At 45.5% G+C, this 15,476-nt stretch overlaps 1 protein-coding gene across 6 annotated transcripts in view; it reads left to right on the forward strand.

The window, feature by feature from the left end:
- Window positions 1-322: 322 nt before the first annotated feature.
- Window positions 323-15,476, forward strand: part of MTOR (mechanistic target of rapamycin kinase) — a 66,333-nt gene continuing 51,179 nt past the window's right edge. For 2 of the 6 annotated variants that reach the window (XM_042477966.1, XM_042477970.1), the window contains exons 1-18: window positions 326-432; window positions 1,107-1,314; window positions 1,835-1,943; window positions 2,624-2,856; window positions 3,909-4,109; window positions 4,360-4,494; window positions 4,872-5,147; window positions 5,445-5,553; window positions 6,278-6,464; window positions 7,407-7,538; window positions 8,996-9,240; window positions 9,450-9,665; window positions 9,764-9,969; window positions 10,982-11,104; window positions 11,285-11,374; window positions 11,497-11,589; window positions 12,109-12,243; window positions 13,431-13,560. In XM_042477966.1, coding sequence (XP_042333900.1) covers window positions 1,195-1,314; window positions 1,835-1,943; window positions 2,624-2,856; window positions 3,909-4,109; window positions 4,360-4,494; window positions 4,872-5,147; window positions 5,445-5,553; window positions 6,278-6,464; window positions 7,407-7,538; window positions 8,996-9,240; window positions 9,450-9,665; window positions 9,764-9,969; window positions 10,982-11,104; window positions 11,285-11,374; window positions 11,497-11,589; window positions 12,109-12,243; window positions 13,431-13,560 — 2,740 coding nt within the window. In that variant the 5' untranslated portion in view covers window positions 326-432; window positions 1,107-1,194. Of the gene's footprint in view, window positions 433-1,106; window positions 1,315-1,834; window positions 1,944-2,623; window positions 2,857-3,908; window positions 4,110-4,359; window positions 4,495-4,871; window positions 5,148-5,444; window positions 5,554-6,277; window positions 6,465-7,406; window positions 7,539-8,995; window positions 9,241-9,449; window positions 9,666-9,763; window positions 9,970-10,981; window positions 11,105-11,284; window positions 11,375-11,496; window positions 11,590-12,108; window positions 12,244-13,430; window positions 13,561-15,476 lie in introns of all 6 variants that reach the window. The other 4 variants (XM_042477968.1, XM_042477971.1, XM_042477967.1 and 1 more) reach the window with 3 other exon arrangements.

Consider the following 15,476-nt stretch of genomic DNA (forward strand, 5'->3'; position numbering starts at 1 on the left):
CACACTTCGGCTTCACTGAGGGCGGAAGCCTTTACGGAGGGTCAAATCTCCTCCCTCTTTCCTTCCCAGCCTTCACTTCATTGGTCCTCGTCTGGTGCCAATCATCCTTTTCCTTCCCTTTGATTGGACAATCCATCTTTCCCTTCCCAGCAGGTCCTGGAGATGTGTGACAGGAGAAAAAAAAGAAAGAGGTGAGGGTGGGAACAAATGCCTGTCATTCCTCCCAGTTCGTGCTCGCTATTGGTTAACGACATGTCAGTTTAGGTTTTCGCGGGAGCTGATTGGTTCGTTTGGCCGGCTTGGGGGCGGTCCTAATAAAGGAGGGGGAAAAAGGTGGAGAATAGAAAGGAAGGTGAAGGAGGCGGTCGGTTGGCAGCAGAAGCAGCATCAGGGCCTCGAAGGCGAGAAGGAGCCCCAGAATGTGAGGGAGAAGTAAGTGAGCCAGGCTTTGGGCCTTGTCTTAATGAGTCTCCTTAATAGAACAACAGCAACAGCAACAGAAATAGCAACATCCTCACAGGAACAAGAACAGCAGCAACAACAACAACAGCCATAATGTTGTTAATAACAACAATAATAACAACAGCAGCAGTAATAGCAATGACAATAACAATAATAGGAGAAACAGCAGCAATAATAGCAATAATAATAACAGAAACAGGAGCAATATTAATAATAATAATAATAATAATAGCAGAAATGGCAGCCATAATAATAATAATAATAATAATAGCCGAAAGAGCAGCAGTGATAGCAATAATAGCAATAATAGGAGAAACAGCAGCAATAATAACAAGAACAGTAGCAACAACAGCAGTAATAATAACAGTAATCGCAATAATAATAACAGTTGTTTGAGCAGAAGCAGCAATGATAGCAATGACAACACTGACAGTAACAATAGCGCTAATAATAATAATAATAACAGCAATAGCCACAATAATTGCAATAATAATAACTAATAGCATTAGCGACAACAGCAGTGACAGCCATGATGACAGCCTATCACTGGGCAATAACAATAATAATATCAGTAACAACAACAATAATAACGATCATAGCCACAAACAATGAAGAACCGCCGCTTTTCTCTCTTCCTTTGGCAGTTCAGTGTCATTCCCTTCCATCCCAAGGAACCCGAAGCCCCTGATGCGCCGCACGCTGTGACCCGCCGCTGCTGCTGCCGCCACTGCCATGTCGGGGACTGTCATCATCCTCCAGCAGTTCGCTGGTGGCCTCAAGAGCCGCAATGAAGAAACCCGGGCCAAAGCTGCCAAAGACTTGCAGCATTACGTCACCATGGAGCTGCGTGAGGTGAGTGGCGCACGATGGCGGGGGGAAGCAGGGGCGCCCTTTGCGCATTTGGCTTGCAAGTGTGAGCACGGGAAGCTTGGGACCTTATCAGACGTGGGCGAAACGTCATACGAACGTGGCGGAAGCGGTGCGGAAGCGCCAGGGATGTGGTCGTCTGTGGCACTTCTAAAGTGTAATTGAAGCTTCCCGCTCTGTTCCTGTCATGGGATCGTTCGCAGGGAAGCCATGTTCCACGACAGGAACATAATGGGAAGCCTCAATTACACTTTAGAAGCCCCACGGACGACCACATCCCTGGTGCTTGCGCAACGCTTCTGCCATGTTCATATGATGTTTTGCCCGCGTCTGATAAGGTCTATAGAATAGCAATAGCACTGTTGAATAGCCATGACTGTCTGGAAGTACAAACTACCTGAATGGCTGACGGTTCTCCATCCCTAAGTAAAAGACTTAGGATATTCAATGCACATGAAGTTGCTCATGGGTTTGAACTCTCCTCCTCCTCTTTCGTTTGACACAGATGAGCCAAGAGGAATCCACCCGTTTTTACGACCAGCTGAACCACCACATCTTTGAATTGGTCTCCAGTTCGGACGCAAACGAGAGGAAAGGGGGCATCTTGGCTATAGGTGAGTCCTGCGTGTCCAAAATGGTGCTGTTCAAAGCGGCGGCACATAGCTCGATGTACACCAGCCCATGGTGAATTGACCATGTGGCAGCAATGTGTTACCAGTCTCTGGATCAGCGAGGAATATTGGTCTGCCACATCAGATAGCTTGAGAAGCACTGATTTAAAGCAGGGTGGAAATTGTTTGGCTCTCTTTGAGCAACAGAGGTTGAATTTGCACTGTGGAAATAATGCAACCTCATACCCTTTTAACTTCCAGGACTCAATCCTATGCAATTCTGCAATTTGTAGTTTTGTAAGAGAACGAACCATCTCTTACCTTTTTGGGGTATGTTTGCTTTGACCAAGCATATCCCATTAGTGGGAAAACATGGACCTTCCAGATTTTTTGGACTTCAGTTCCCAGAATGTCCATTGGTAAGAAACTGTGGCAACTAAAGTCCAGAACGTCTGAAGGGCCAAACCTTGGTATGCAAGATCATTTACCTAAACAGTTTAGACTTGCCAAATGACAAGCAGAAACCCAACTGCTTTTCTGGTGGTCCCTAGGACAAAAGCTAATAGCAACCTGTTGTAAATGAATGGGTCGTGGAAGAGTTAACGGTCTTCCAGTGGAAAATGTTTGCACATATCACTGTTTACCATTGAAAAGAAACTTTCCCGGTGCTTCTTCTTTCTCAGCAAGCCTGATTGGTGTGGAAGGAGGCAATGCCACCCGCATCGGCCGCTTTGCCAACTACTTGAGGAATCTGCTTCCCTCCAATGACCCTGTGGTCATGGAGATGGCTTCCAAAGCCATTGGGCGCCTCGCCATGGCTGGCGACACCTTCACGGCGGAATATGTGGAGTTTGAAGTCAAGCGGGCGCTGGAGTGGCTTGGGGCTGATAGGAATGAAGGCCGGAGGCATGCGGCGGTAAGAGATGGCGATGCGAACTATGCGCAACACTTGCGAGGGCTTTTGGAGTGGTAGTTCGAGGAGAGATCAACAACTGGGATCAGAATCCCAGGATTTGCCAGTGACAAAAGCTACATCCTTTGCACTGTTTCAGGTGTGATGATTGAACAAGGTGTGATAACAAAAAGCCTTCTCCTTATCTACTCACTCCTTCACCTAAGTAGGCAGCATAGGTCTTGGGAAAGTAATAATTATTGGGGTTGTAGCAGGTTGTTTAGTGAGGATTTAAGCCTCCCCTCCCTAAGGAAAAGCCCATCTTTAAAGCTATTTGCTTGGCTAGCGGTGAGGAGTCTCTATTTGTCTTGCAGAGCCATCCACTTTTAACGTCGGTCTAGAGTTCTTCCCCTCTCCATCTAAATGCTGGCTTGAAGGGAAGAATTTTCCATAGAGGTGCAACAGAGGAGAAGGGTTAAATTCCTGCTCCGGTGGTTACCCAGATAATTGCCGGTGCAACCTGAAATGCTGTTTGCGTTTCGCACACCCCCTTTTGTTCAATGCAAAAGGACATTTCATGTCTCGTTTAGCCTAAAATCTTTGAGTCTCAAAGGTACTATAAGATCTCTATGTACTGATTCTACAGACTAACACTGCTATATCTTTGAATTCTGCTGGTATAAATAAATGTTCACTCTGGAATTAGAGAATCGTCCTTTTCGATGTGAACTTTAGATATAAGGCACCAAATCATTTCCTGCCCTATTTAGTTGTTTCATTCTGTGCCAATGCTGTGCCAGCTTGATTGATACATGCCTGATGTTTTTCACTTAAGTGGTTTGAGTGTTGGATTATGACTCTGGAGACCAGGGTTCGGATCCCTAGTCAGCCGTGGAAACCTTCTGGGTAACCCTGGCCAAGTCACACTCTCTGAGACTCAGTGGAAGGCAAAATATTGCCAAGAAACCGCTGCCATAGACCCACCTTAGGGTTGCTATATGTCAGAAAGGACTTGAAGGCACACAACAGCAACAGCTGTCAGCTTCATGCACTTTGCCTCTTTTCCTGCCTTCTAGGTCTTGGTTCTGCGAGAGCTGGCCATCAGCGTCCCCACATTCTTCTTCCAGCAAGTGCAGCCATTTTTTGACAACATCTTCGTTGCTGTCTGGGATCCAAAGCAAGCCATCCGCGAGGGAGCTGTTTCCGCTTTGCGCGCCTGCCTCATTTTGACCACACAGCGGGAGTCCAAAGAGATGCAGAAGCCTCAGTGGTACCGAGTAAGGAGAGAGTCCTTCCTTCCTTCCTTCCTTCCTTCCGTCTCCTTTCCATGCCTTGAGGTTTATGAATGTCATGGAAATAAAGACTGCCAGGTCTCCTTTGGCTGCTATAAGTCCGAAATGACTTGAAGGCACACAACAAAAAAATAAAGATGACTTATTTACCGTTCTTTTTTTGGGCAGAATCGGTATCTCAAAAGTTGTTCTTGTTTACAGCTTTCCCCGCTAAGCGTTAGTAATCTCATTTCAGCAAACCTACGAGGAAGCCGAGAAGGGCTTTGATGAAACCGTGGCCAAGGAGAAGGGCATGAACCGCGACGACCGGATCCATGGTGCCTTACTGATCCTCAATGAGCTGGTGCGCATCAGCAGCATGGAAGGAGAGGTGAGTAGGAGAGGAGAGGTTGAGGGACTTGCATCCAGACTGCAGAAGAACCCACCACCAGTTAGTTGCAGAACCCACCACCATTTCCATCAACAATGTCAGAGAAAGATGTACTGTTTTCTCCGCTACCCCCAATATCTGCTGAAAGAAATATCACCAAATATTCCATTGACTGTTAGACTTAATGCAACACAAGAACGTTGCTTGCTAGTTGCTGAAAGCAGAGGTGGAGGTGACTTCTGTATTAGCTCTTTACTGTTATTAAATGGGGTGCAGGGTTAGATAATAAATCTTTCATCTCATTTGCTTCTCCCATCTTAAGCCGACTCCCTGTCCTGATACAGTTACTCATCATACTTTCCCTTCCCTTCGCCTAGCGTCTTAGAGAAGAGATGGAGGAGATCACACAGCAGCAGATGGTGCATGACAAATACTGCAAAGACCTGCTGGGCTTTGGGACCAAGCCTCGGCACATCACCCCCTTCTCCAGCTTTCAGTCTGTCCAGCCCCAGCAGTCCAATGCCTTGGTAGGACTGCTGGGGTTCAGCCCCCATCCGGGGATGATGGGTTTCGGTGCGTCACCCATCCCAGCCAAGTCGACACTGGTAGAGAGTCGGTGTTGCAGGGAACTGATGGAAGAGAAGTTTGATCAGGTGAACTTAAGCTCTCTGTCCCCATTCTTATTTAACCCCGGACTAAAACATATACGCACACTTTGGAAACATAATTGAAGTTGTAATGCAATGTATTTGTGAATATATAAACAACCTGTATGCATAGTTCATATTCATATCCTATATTTTCCTTCCCATTCCCTCCTCTTCCTTTGTCCTTTCTTTGCATTTATATACTGTATTTAAAAATCCATTTAAATGGCTAAACATTAAAAATAAATTTGCTGTGACTGCTAGCTTTATTAAGCATACAGTAATACTGTTTTTGTTTCCCAGGTGTGTTACTGGGTCCTGAAGTGCCGAAGCAGCAAGAACTCTCTGATTCAAATGACTGTTCTCAGTCTGTTGCCGCGGCTGGCTGCTTTTCGCCCTTCGGCTTTTACCGGTGAGAGGTTCTTAAGTGTAACATTGCTGAGGTGGAGTAGGAAGACAGCATAACTGATAGGCAAGCGCAGATGGATCTGTTACTCCTATAGGACTCATAGGATTATAAAATACAATATGCGTATTGGGTTTGGGCAGTCCTAGATGGCTACTTCCCTGCAGAGTGAAAATGTTCATGTGCTCAAGACTGATATATACTCAGTTCAGCATGTTGTGGCCCTCCAAATATGGTTGGCTTGTCATTCCAGTCCTACACTATGGGCTATCCTATGTAGGGCTAATGAGGGTTGTTCTAACAGTGTTAGAATGGCTACAAATTGCTCACCCTCTGGAACTGGCAATGAAGGGGGTTAAATATATATTCTTGCCAATTGCTGGATCACTTTTACAGCCCATAGAATTAGCGGGTTGAGGTTCTGTGCTAGTTCCACCTGAAGGTTGCTTGATAATAGGTCCTAAACCAGAATCATGTCTTTGTCGTGGCTCTTCTTCCTTACGCTAGTGGTCAAGGAGTAGCATTGAGCATGTGCAAGGTGCTTTCCCTTCATCACTGACTAACCAGACTTAAATTGACCACTTAAATTTGAAAGCTGGTCTTGTGGAGAAGACAGTTTAAAGGCAGGTTTGGTCAATGGTCTCTACAAAACAAAAACAAAATAAACAACCTACCAGATTAAAACCCAAAGATAACATTGTGCTTCTTCTCCACCTTTCTTTATGACCAGCTGACCACTACCTTCCAGATACCATGAACCACGTCCTGAGCTGCGTGAAGAAGGAGAAAGAGCGGACGGCTGCTTTCCAGGCCCTTGGCTTGCTCTCAGTCGCCGTCCGGTCAGAATTCCAGGTTTACCTCCCCAAGGTTCTCGAAATCATCAAGGCAGCCCTCCCGCAAAAGGACTTCACCCACAAGTAAGTGAACGCTTGGACACGTTGGAAGCCAGCAAGATGGAAAAATTCTATGCTATCTTCCCCTTTTTAAGAATGATCCTTATGAGGCAGATGGAGGATTTCTTTTTATAAAAGCTCTGCTAAAACGTATGGGAGCTGCCAAATATGAGACTTGACAAGACTGTATATACTCGTGTGTAAGTCTAGAAATCTAGGTCAAAAAACTGACCCAAAAAACCTGAGTCGACTTATCCATGGGTCAATGTAAGTACTGTCTCTTAACTCTTATTTAAAAGAAGGAACCATAATCTTCTGGTGGGAAGCAAGAGTATAATATGTGAAGCATCAACTCCCTCTACTCTCTCATCCATCCAGTGTTAAGAGTAAGCACAAAGAGTTATGTCTGATGAAATTTGTAACTTCTTTGACATTGATTTGCTTTGCTTCATTTAGGTAAGTGGTCCCCAAACTGTGCCCAATAATAATAATAATAATAATAATAATAATAATAATAATAATAGGATTTATTTATATCCCGTCCAATCACTGAGAATGATTTTGGACATCAGCTCCCAGAAGCCTCAGCCATGTTGGCCAATAGTCTGAGATTCTGGGAGCTGAGGTCCAAAATCCCGTAAAGAGCACAGTTTGGGGACCCCTGCTTTAGATCCTTTGCTATGTGCTCCTAAATTTTACCCTTGACTTCTCCACAAGTCATATCAAAATCCATCGTTTTGGCCCCCACACCTGCCCTCGACTTATACATGAGGTCGACTTATAGTTGAGAATATACAGTATATCAAGTAATATAGAAATATGAGTGATAATAAAGGAAGTGTCCAGCCTTGTCCTTTAAGGACCTTTCTCCTAGGAGTAAGGCTGGGGGGAAGTGATAGTATGACTATGGTTCAGTCTGTGATGACTCTTTCCATGCCACTGACCTGTCGTTCTGATACACTTCAGCAGGAGACAGAAGTCGGTGCAAGTGGATGCCACAGTCTTTACCTGCATCAGCATGCTGGCGCGCGCAATGGGGCCTTCTATCCAGCAAGACATCAAGGAGCTCCTGGAACCCATGCTGGCTGTGGGACTGAGGTAGGGCTCTCTTCAGCCTTCACCCACCACTATGTGGCGCTTTGGGTCCAGAATTTCCCTTCACTGGTCATAAAACAAGTGTACGGGTTTTTTTTAGGGACAGCTGACCAATATGGAGATTGCAGTTAGCTTCACATTTTATGCATCTGTGTTTCCTACCACAAACACAACAGGCAGTTGAGCAGACTTCAGGCATGCGCGAGAGAGCATGCAGATAGCCATCCCTGGTTTCTCCCCTCTCTTTTTTTTGGTTACCTTTCCAATTGGTGGATGAACTGGGATATCAGTTGCTATTATTAATGCATTGGAAATCACTTGCTCATCTAGTACATTTAGGGGGTTGGACTGGATGGTCTCTCTTGCAATTCTATGATTCTATGATATCATCCAGATAGACATTAGATCCTGATATACCTTCTTTCCATCCTGCTGTACAGTGTTCAGAGGTGTGTCTAATAACTAGTGGGCAACCTTTCCTTTGTGTGTGTGTTGGCTGTGAGGTTGCAGAAACACACGAGCGGAGACCCAACAGTGTTTGCTGCCTATCATAGCCTCCAAAAGGGCATAGGATGTGACCACATAAGTGTTATTTTTGTGTTGACAACTATTGCTGACTGCAGCTTTTCTGTCGCTAAGAAGGGTAGCTGTTTTGTGTTTATGCATCTGAAGATGTTCAAAGATGTGGCTGGGTGTATGTTGCCACTGTTATGAGTCCTTTGCCTTCTTCTCTGTGTGCAGCTGGATCATGGATATTGTCCCTTGCACTGTCTGCATTAGAAGACTTTTGGTGTTTTTGGTTTTTTGTCGGTTATTCAGGCTATAAACTGGAAGTGTTTATTCCTGACATGTTGCCAGCGTCTGTGGCTGGCATCTTCAGAGAATGCTGGCGTGGAAGAGGGTATTTTTGTATTTTCTCTGTGTGTCGCCCCATCTTCTGGGCTGAGCATTCATTAGACACTGTAGCTGGACCTGATAAAACAGGAGTCTAGCATTGTTCGGTTGGTTATAGTTGTTTTCTGTGCTTTCTACATACAATGGATGTGGTTGGCGGTGGTAAAGAGAGAGTTAATGCTGAAGAAAGTGTCGCTTTTTGTGAAATATCGGATATCTGTGTGTCTGCTGAAAGGAGAGTTTTGGGTCGGTATTTCAAGAATTTCTGAAATTCCACATGAATTCCAGAGAAGGCCTCCTTGCCTACTTCTGGCATCTCAGATATCTCCTGTGAGGCAAATGCCCAAGCAAGCAAATACTTTTCATTGACAACCAAGGGCAAGTTTGGAAGCTGAATTCTTTGTCTCTGACCTCTTCCGACCTCCTTGACAGGAGCTTGCTTTCTTTCTTTCTTTCTTTCTTTCTTTCTTTCTTTCTTTCTTTCTTTCTTTCTCAGTTCAAGTTTTATTGCATTGTTTGCTGCAGACACATTGTAAGACTGGTGTAACCCTTTTTCTTGACCTCAGCCCTGCCCTGACGGCCGTACTGTACGACTTGAGTCGCCAGATCCCCCAGCTGAAGAAGGAAATCCAGGATGGGCTGCTGAAGATGCTCTCCATGGTTCTCATGCACAGGCCTCTGCGACACCCAGGCATGCCCAAAGGCTTGGCCCACCAGCTCTCTTCTCCCAGCCTCACTAACATCCCCGAGGTCAACGACGTGGGCAGCATCACGCTTGCGCTTCGCACACTGGGAAGCTTTGAGTTTGAAGGTAAACAGATCATGAGAGAGGCAACGGGGGCTGTAACTTGGAGTTGGGAGTCATTTAGGGCTGTGGGCTAGATGCTCAATGGTCTGGGTTCCCCAGCATCACCTTCAATGGATTGGACAATGTCAAAGGGTGCATCACTGTTCCCTGAAGTCTTTGTGGCCCAAAGGACTGGATGGAGAGGATACTTACACTAACATTTCTATTTTCAGGACATTCTCTGACTCAGTTTGTCAGGCACTGCGCTGATCACTTCCTCAACAGCGAACACAAGGAGGTCCGGATGGAAGCAGCTCGCACTTGCTCACGTTTGCTCACTCCCTCCATTCACTTGATCAGCGGACATGCCCACGTTGTCAGCCAGACGGCGGTGCAGGTGGTGGCAGATGTCCTCAGCAAGTTGTTGGTGGTTGGAATCACAGACCCAGGTGAGTTCAGAGGTGGAGGCTTTTGCCAGAGACCATTTGGTGCTGCTGGATCCACATTGTCCCAGATAAACCCCTGCTGCCCAAATGTGCTCTTTCAGATCCTGACATCCGATACTGCGTACTGGCTTCCTTGGATGAACGGTTTGACGCACACCTGGCCCAGGCGGAGAACTTGCAGGCACTCTTTGTAGCTCTGAACGACCAGGTGTTTGAAATCCGAGAGCTGGCCATCTGCACTGTGGGCCGGTTGAGCAGCATGAATCCCGCTTTTGTCATGCCCTTCCTGCGCAAGATGCTAATTCAGGTAATGGATGAGGAGGATCCTAGTGAAATGCTGAAGCTATCCAGCTCTAATAGGAGTGAAGGCTTGATGGAGTGTGGAGGTCTTCCACAGTGCAGTTCCACCAGCAAGAGCTGTATTGTCTTCCAGGGAGATTTATATTCCCACAGTGATCAAATCCTACTATTTGGGTGTAGTGAGAAAACATGGTACCTGGACACACACATGCACACACACACCACCTCAAATGAGCATGCGTGTGTGCATTTACTGCTAGCACAGGGCAACATGAGATCTATAGTGGCTTAAGCCTGAATCCTACTCATTAGTCCCACCTAGATTAGACCTACAGAAACACTAGTTGAATCGACACTCAGATTCATATGAATCTCAACAGGAGTACAATAGGATTCAGGCCTCCAGGTTCTAGCTGTATCTCCATCAGCTTTGCAGTCCAGTATTTGGACTAAACCAGAGGAGAGGAGAACAGTTGAGATGGTCTCCTGTTTTTGAACTTAGGGTTTTTGTCTTGGACTTGCTCTGCCCAGGTGCCAGCACGGGAGGCAAGCTGAGGAAGAAGCGGATGATAGAACGTGAGCATCTGAATTGCTACAGAGGGGCAAAGCGTTACTGGGCAATGTTGGGGTTCAATAATGTTGGGGTTCACTCTCATAACTAGTCAGTGTAATGTCCAGACCAGCAATGGAGCCAACCTGGCTTGAAGCAATTCCCCACCACACCAGTTATACTGGTTTCTGCTACTGGAAGCCAAAGTTCAGTCTTCACAATCCCATAGCAAGGACACTTCTGAGGAGAAGAGGAAGACAGGTCACGCCGCATGCCATTTTACAGAGATAAAGAAGGGGTGGAGAAAGATAAGGAGACTCTTGCTATTGCAAAACGAGTGGTCATTTGTCGTTGGTGTTTTTGTTCTCTTGTTTAAGAAGTCTTCACTCCTTTTCCTTGTCTCTGCAAACTCCCCTGTCAGCTTCCATCTTTGGCCAGCATCCTCATGGAGTTTGATCTTGCTTTTCAGATCCTGACGGAGCTGGAGCACAGTGGGGTCGGCAGGATCAAAGAGCAAAGTGCCAGGATGCTGGGGCACTTGGTCTCCAATGCCCCACGCCTTATTCGGCCCTACATGGAACCCATCCTCAAGGTAGGACTTTTATGGGCTCTTGAAAGTCATAGTTCTCAATTTGTTTCATTTAAAGACCGAGTCCAGTGTCTCATGAACCAGGAAGGGCACAAAAGCGCAAACAAGGTCCAAATGTATATTAAGAGCCTCCTGATCTCTTAGGCTATTGAAAATTCCCTCTTTTGGTCTTTTATTCCACAGGCGTTGATAGTGAAATTGAAGGATCCTGACCCTGATCCTAACCCAGGAGTGATCAATAATGTTTTAGCTACCATTGGTGAGCTGGCCCAGGTAAGAGAGGCTATTTCTGGAAGTGTTTTGGTGGCATTTGAGTGATAGAACAGCAGCTGTATCTTTATATCTTGTCCTTAACCTTTCTCTTCCTTCTGTTCCTCCTTTTTCTTCTTTGACAGGTGAGTGGGCTGGAGATGAGGAAATGGGTGGATGAGCTTTTCATCATCATCATGGATATGCTCCAGGACTCCTCCTTACTTGCTAAGAGACAGGTGAGTGGGATCCACTGACATGAAAACCTTTTTACTTTTAATATCTTTGGCCTTGTAAAAACACCCATGCAAGCTGTTCCCTTCATGGCCCCTTTGAACTTAAAGATAGCTTAGTAAAATTCTACTCTGGATCCCATTTTCTTTCTTACTCCTTCTTTGAATGTCAGGTTTGTCATCAGCTAGGAACAGGACTTCCTTTGTGGGGGACCTGGATCTCTATAGCTTCTTCCCCCAAGAGGCCCACTTGCTTAAGACCGAAAAGCCCAGAGCCTGGAAAAAGTTAGTTTTTTGGACCATAGCTCTGCAGAATGCAGATGTTGTTCTGATTTCATGAGCATCAAATGGCCTTTTCGTTCACCAAATGACAGTTTGGCCCTTAAAACCCCATCATTGGCACAATAACCAGAGGCATGCCAACCCAGAAATCCAATAGCATTTTGGTATAACATCTTGTCAGCCGAGTGACTATAATAGTCTGGTGAATAACCTTTCTTCCTTTTTATGACGTATCTATTCCAGGTAGCGCTCTGGACCCTTGGCCAGCTAGTGGCCAGCACTGGCTACGTAGTGGAGCCCTATAGGAAATACCCAACTCTTTTGGAGGTGTTGCTAAACTTTCTGAAGACGGAGCAGAACCAGGGCACCCGGAGAGAGGTAGGTTAATATGGTTTAATTTCTCATCCTGAAGCTAGAACACAAACCTTACAGCCCTCGGCAAAACCCAGCCTTGGATTTTGGCTTAAGTCACTGACCTAAAAATGGCTATTGTGGAACAAAATATCAAGTGAATGGGAAATGGATGAAATAGAATACATTCACAAATTCTGATCTATAAAGATAGATTTGGACTTGGACGATAGCCTCTTAGTGCACTAGATGTATTAAGAGGCTGGTGTTCAAACGGTTTGGATTATTGTCCAATACCTATTTCTTTTAAAAAATGTGACTTTTCCCCCCTTGAAAACAGAACTCATTGTTTCAAAAGCTCAGAGACACTTAACTACAATACAAGGCTGTTAGACTGTTTGCAGATGCGGATCAGCCCTTTGAAAGTTTATGAGCAGCAGCTTTACTACAGGTTTCCTTATAGTGTAACGTTTCACTCTGATCCCTCCATGATATAGCTAGGTGTCTATAGCTAAGCCTAAAATATTATACTCTGAACATCGGTGGAAGTGGATTACAACCCATGAAACCCCGTAGTAAAATTAATCTCGTCATCTTAAAGGTGCCACAAGATTTCCTTCCTTTACAATAGCACCATAGGAAATGAATAGGGTTGTTTGATTTTACGTTTAGGCCAGTTCCATGTTGAACGTGTGCATGTCAAAGGGAAGAGAAGTTGATCCCTTACTGTGGGAAGTGTTTGGGGGAGTGTAAACCGGGCCTTTGAAAAAAGCCTTATTGTGCTTTTTAAAGAGTCACACGTACAAGTTTTACTGTTTAGCAGGGGTACAGTTACAAGGCGGAGAAGGGAACGGTTGGGAGAGAAGGATAGGAAACTGGAGAAAGTGGCGACCAGGTGTGTGAAAACCCACAAAGTGTTCCACATCTGGCAATGTCTCCTTGTCTGGCATCAGCTTTGATCAGATGCCGTTGACAAATTCCTAATGAAACTCTTACAACCACAGAGATCTTTTAAAACCCTTTCAGCAAGATCTGAGATGATTTGGAAGGTCCAGGCCTCCATCCAGACTGAACACCAGAATATTGCCCCCGGAGGTTCTTGTTTTGCGAACATTGCTACCCCTTTACTCTCCCTCTCTTTCTCTTTTTGCTTTAGTAATGCATTCCTTGAATCATGCTGCTTCGATTTACATTTCCCCCCCTCTTCCCCACAGGCGATCCGTGTCCTTGGTCTTCTGGGGGCGCTAGATCCGTACAAGCATAAGGTGAACATTGGCATGATAGACCAGTCACGGGATGCTTCTGCGGTCAGTCTTTCCGAGTCTAAATCAAGCCAAGACTCTTGTAAGTACTGTAGATACTCATGTATAAGTCTAGACATTTAGGTTTTAAAAATTGACCCAAAAACCTTGAGTCAACATATCCATGGGTCAATGTACGTAGTGTATCTTAACTCTTATTTAAAAGAAGGAACCATCCCTTGGTGAAAAGCAAGAGTATAATCTGTCCTGGAAGCACTGACTCCCTCTACTCTCTCATCCATCCAGCCTTAAGAGTTATGTCTGATTTTGCTATTTTATATAAGGGACACCATTTTATATAAGGGACATCATTTTACTTTGCCTTCGTATATAACAGGACTTGAGCATCCACAGATTTTGGCATCTATGTGCATGTCCTGGAACCAAACCACAGTGGATACCAAGGGTCTGCTGTATATATGGGGACAAAATTGCGTGGTGGAAAGCACGCATTTGTTCCTTTAAAAACATGGATATCCCATCCTCCGCGTTTAAAGAAAGGTGGGCAACTTGCTGTCCAGGAAATAGGCTCAGGCTCAGTCAGGCAACGAAGGGGTCTATTCATCCCTGAAGGAGGTGGCTCCTTTTTTATTGGCGAAGGCGCCCACTAAATTGTTGGTGCATGGCAGCTCGGTTTTCCTCATTTCCTGGCTCCCTCGGCCTGTTTGTGTAGCTGTTTCCTGAATTAGGAAGTTTGGAGGTGCTAAACTCCTTCATGGCGGTGTGACCATGCAGCTGTCTGCCAGATGTTGGTCTCCTTTTTGTTTCTGATTTCACTTTGGATTAAGTGAGCCTTCCGCACAAATGAGGGTACAGTAAGCCTCCTGCTCAAATCTTGAACCTCAAGAATTAAACTTTGCACATGGCTGCAATGTCGTTCCCACCACTTTTCCTTTTGGATCCTGAGATGGGATAGGAGTACAGAATTTGAGGGCCAGCAGAAGAAGAGGCGCATCGCGCCAACACAAGCAGAGGAGACGCACAAGTCTCTCCGTCCAGCTGCGTCTATGTAATTTATTATCTTGTGGGCTTTCCTGCAGACTAAAAAAGTCGCTCCATAACTGTGACTTTTGATGAATGTTTATTGGGGGAACGGTTACAAAGAGGGCCTTTGTCAGTTCTGGGTGGGATTTTAAAAGTTCCAGCAAAAGAGGATTATGTTTCGTGCTGTGATTCTCTTATTTTATTTCCCTCCTGTTATTGTCCCAGATACTGCTTTGAGTAATGTAGTTGAGAGCTAAGTTCTGTGAAACTCAGCAAACGTATAAACAAGGGCTAGGCAAAGTGTTTTTGTCCTCCTCCAGGCCTTCCAGGGAGGCTGAGTTTTGCCAGTTGCATATATCATTGAACATATGTGACATTGGGACTCAAGGCAGCATGGCACAGCATGGCTTTGCAGATGTTGCTGGACTGTGGCTCCTATCAAGCCCAGCCAACATTGCGAATGAAAAGGGCTCATGTGAGTTGCGGTCTAGCAACATCCCCAGGGCCACATTTGGCCACTCACTGATCTATATTGCGCCCTGAATTGGCAGATTTCAATTATGAATTGTCACTAAAAGAGGGAATACAAAGGAGCGCAACTCTAGGATTTCTTTCCAGCACAGGAGCAGTGGCACTTTCTGCCAGGTTGAAGGATTCTCCTTGCTCCGCTGGAATGTTCCTATTTATGAGAGGTTAGAATAGAGCAAGTTGGATAATTGTGACAGAGAAGCCCACGCTGGATCCATCTTTCTGTTTCTTGGAGTCCATACAGACAGGCCAAAATAAAGCTGCTTCGGGTGACTTTGGGGGTATGCTATTTAAATGATGCATGTGTCCTAAGAGGCCAGAAGCCATGCCAAAGCCATGCTACAGTCCTAAGGACTGGAGTGCAGCTTTGGTGCAGCTTCTGGCCTCTTAAGATGCATGTGTCATCTGAACAGCATACCTCCAAAGTGACCCGAAGCAGCTTTATTT

The sequence above is a fragment of the Sceloporus undulatus genome, chromosome 7 (genome assembly GCF_019175285.1).
Source record: "Sceloporus undulatus isolate JIND9_A2432 ecotype Alabama chromosome 7, SceUnd_v1.1, whole genome shotgun sequence".
In the NCBI taxonomy this organism is placed as follows: Eukaryota; Metazoa; Chordata; class Lepidosauria; order Squamata; family Phrynosomatidae; genus Sceloporus; species Sceloporus undulatus.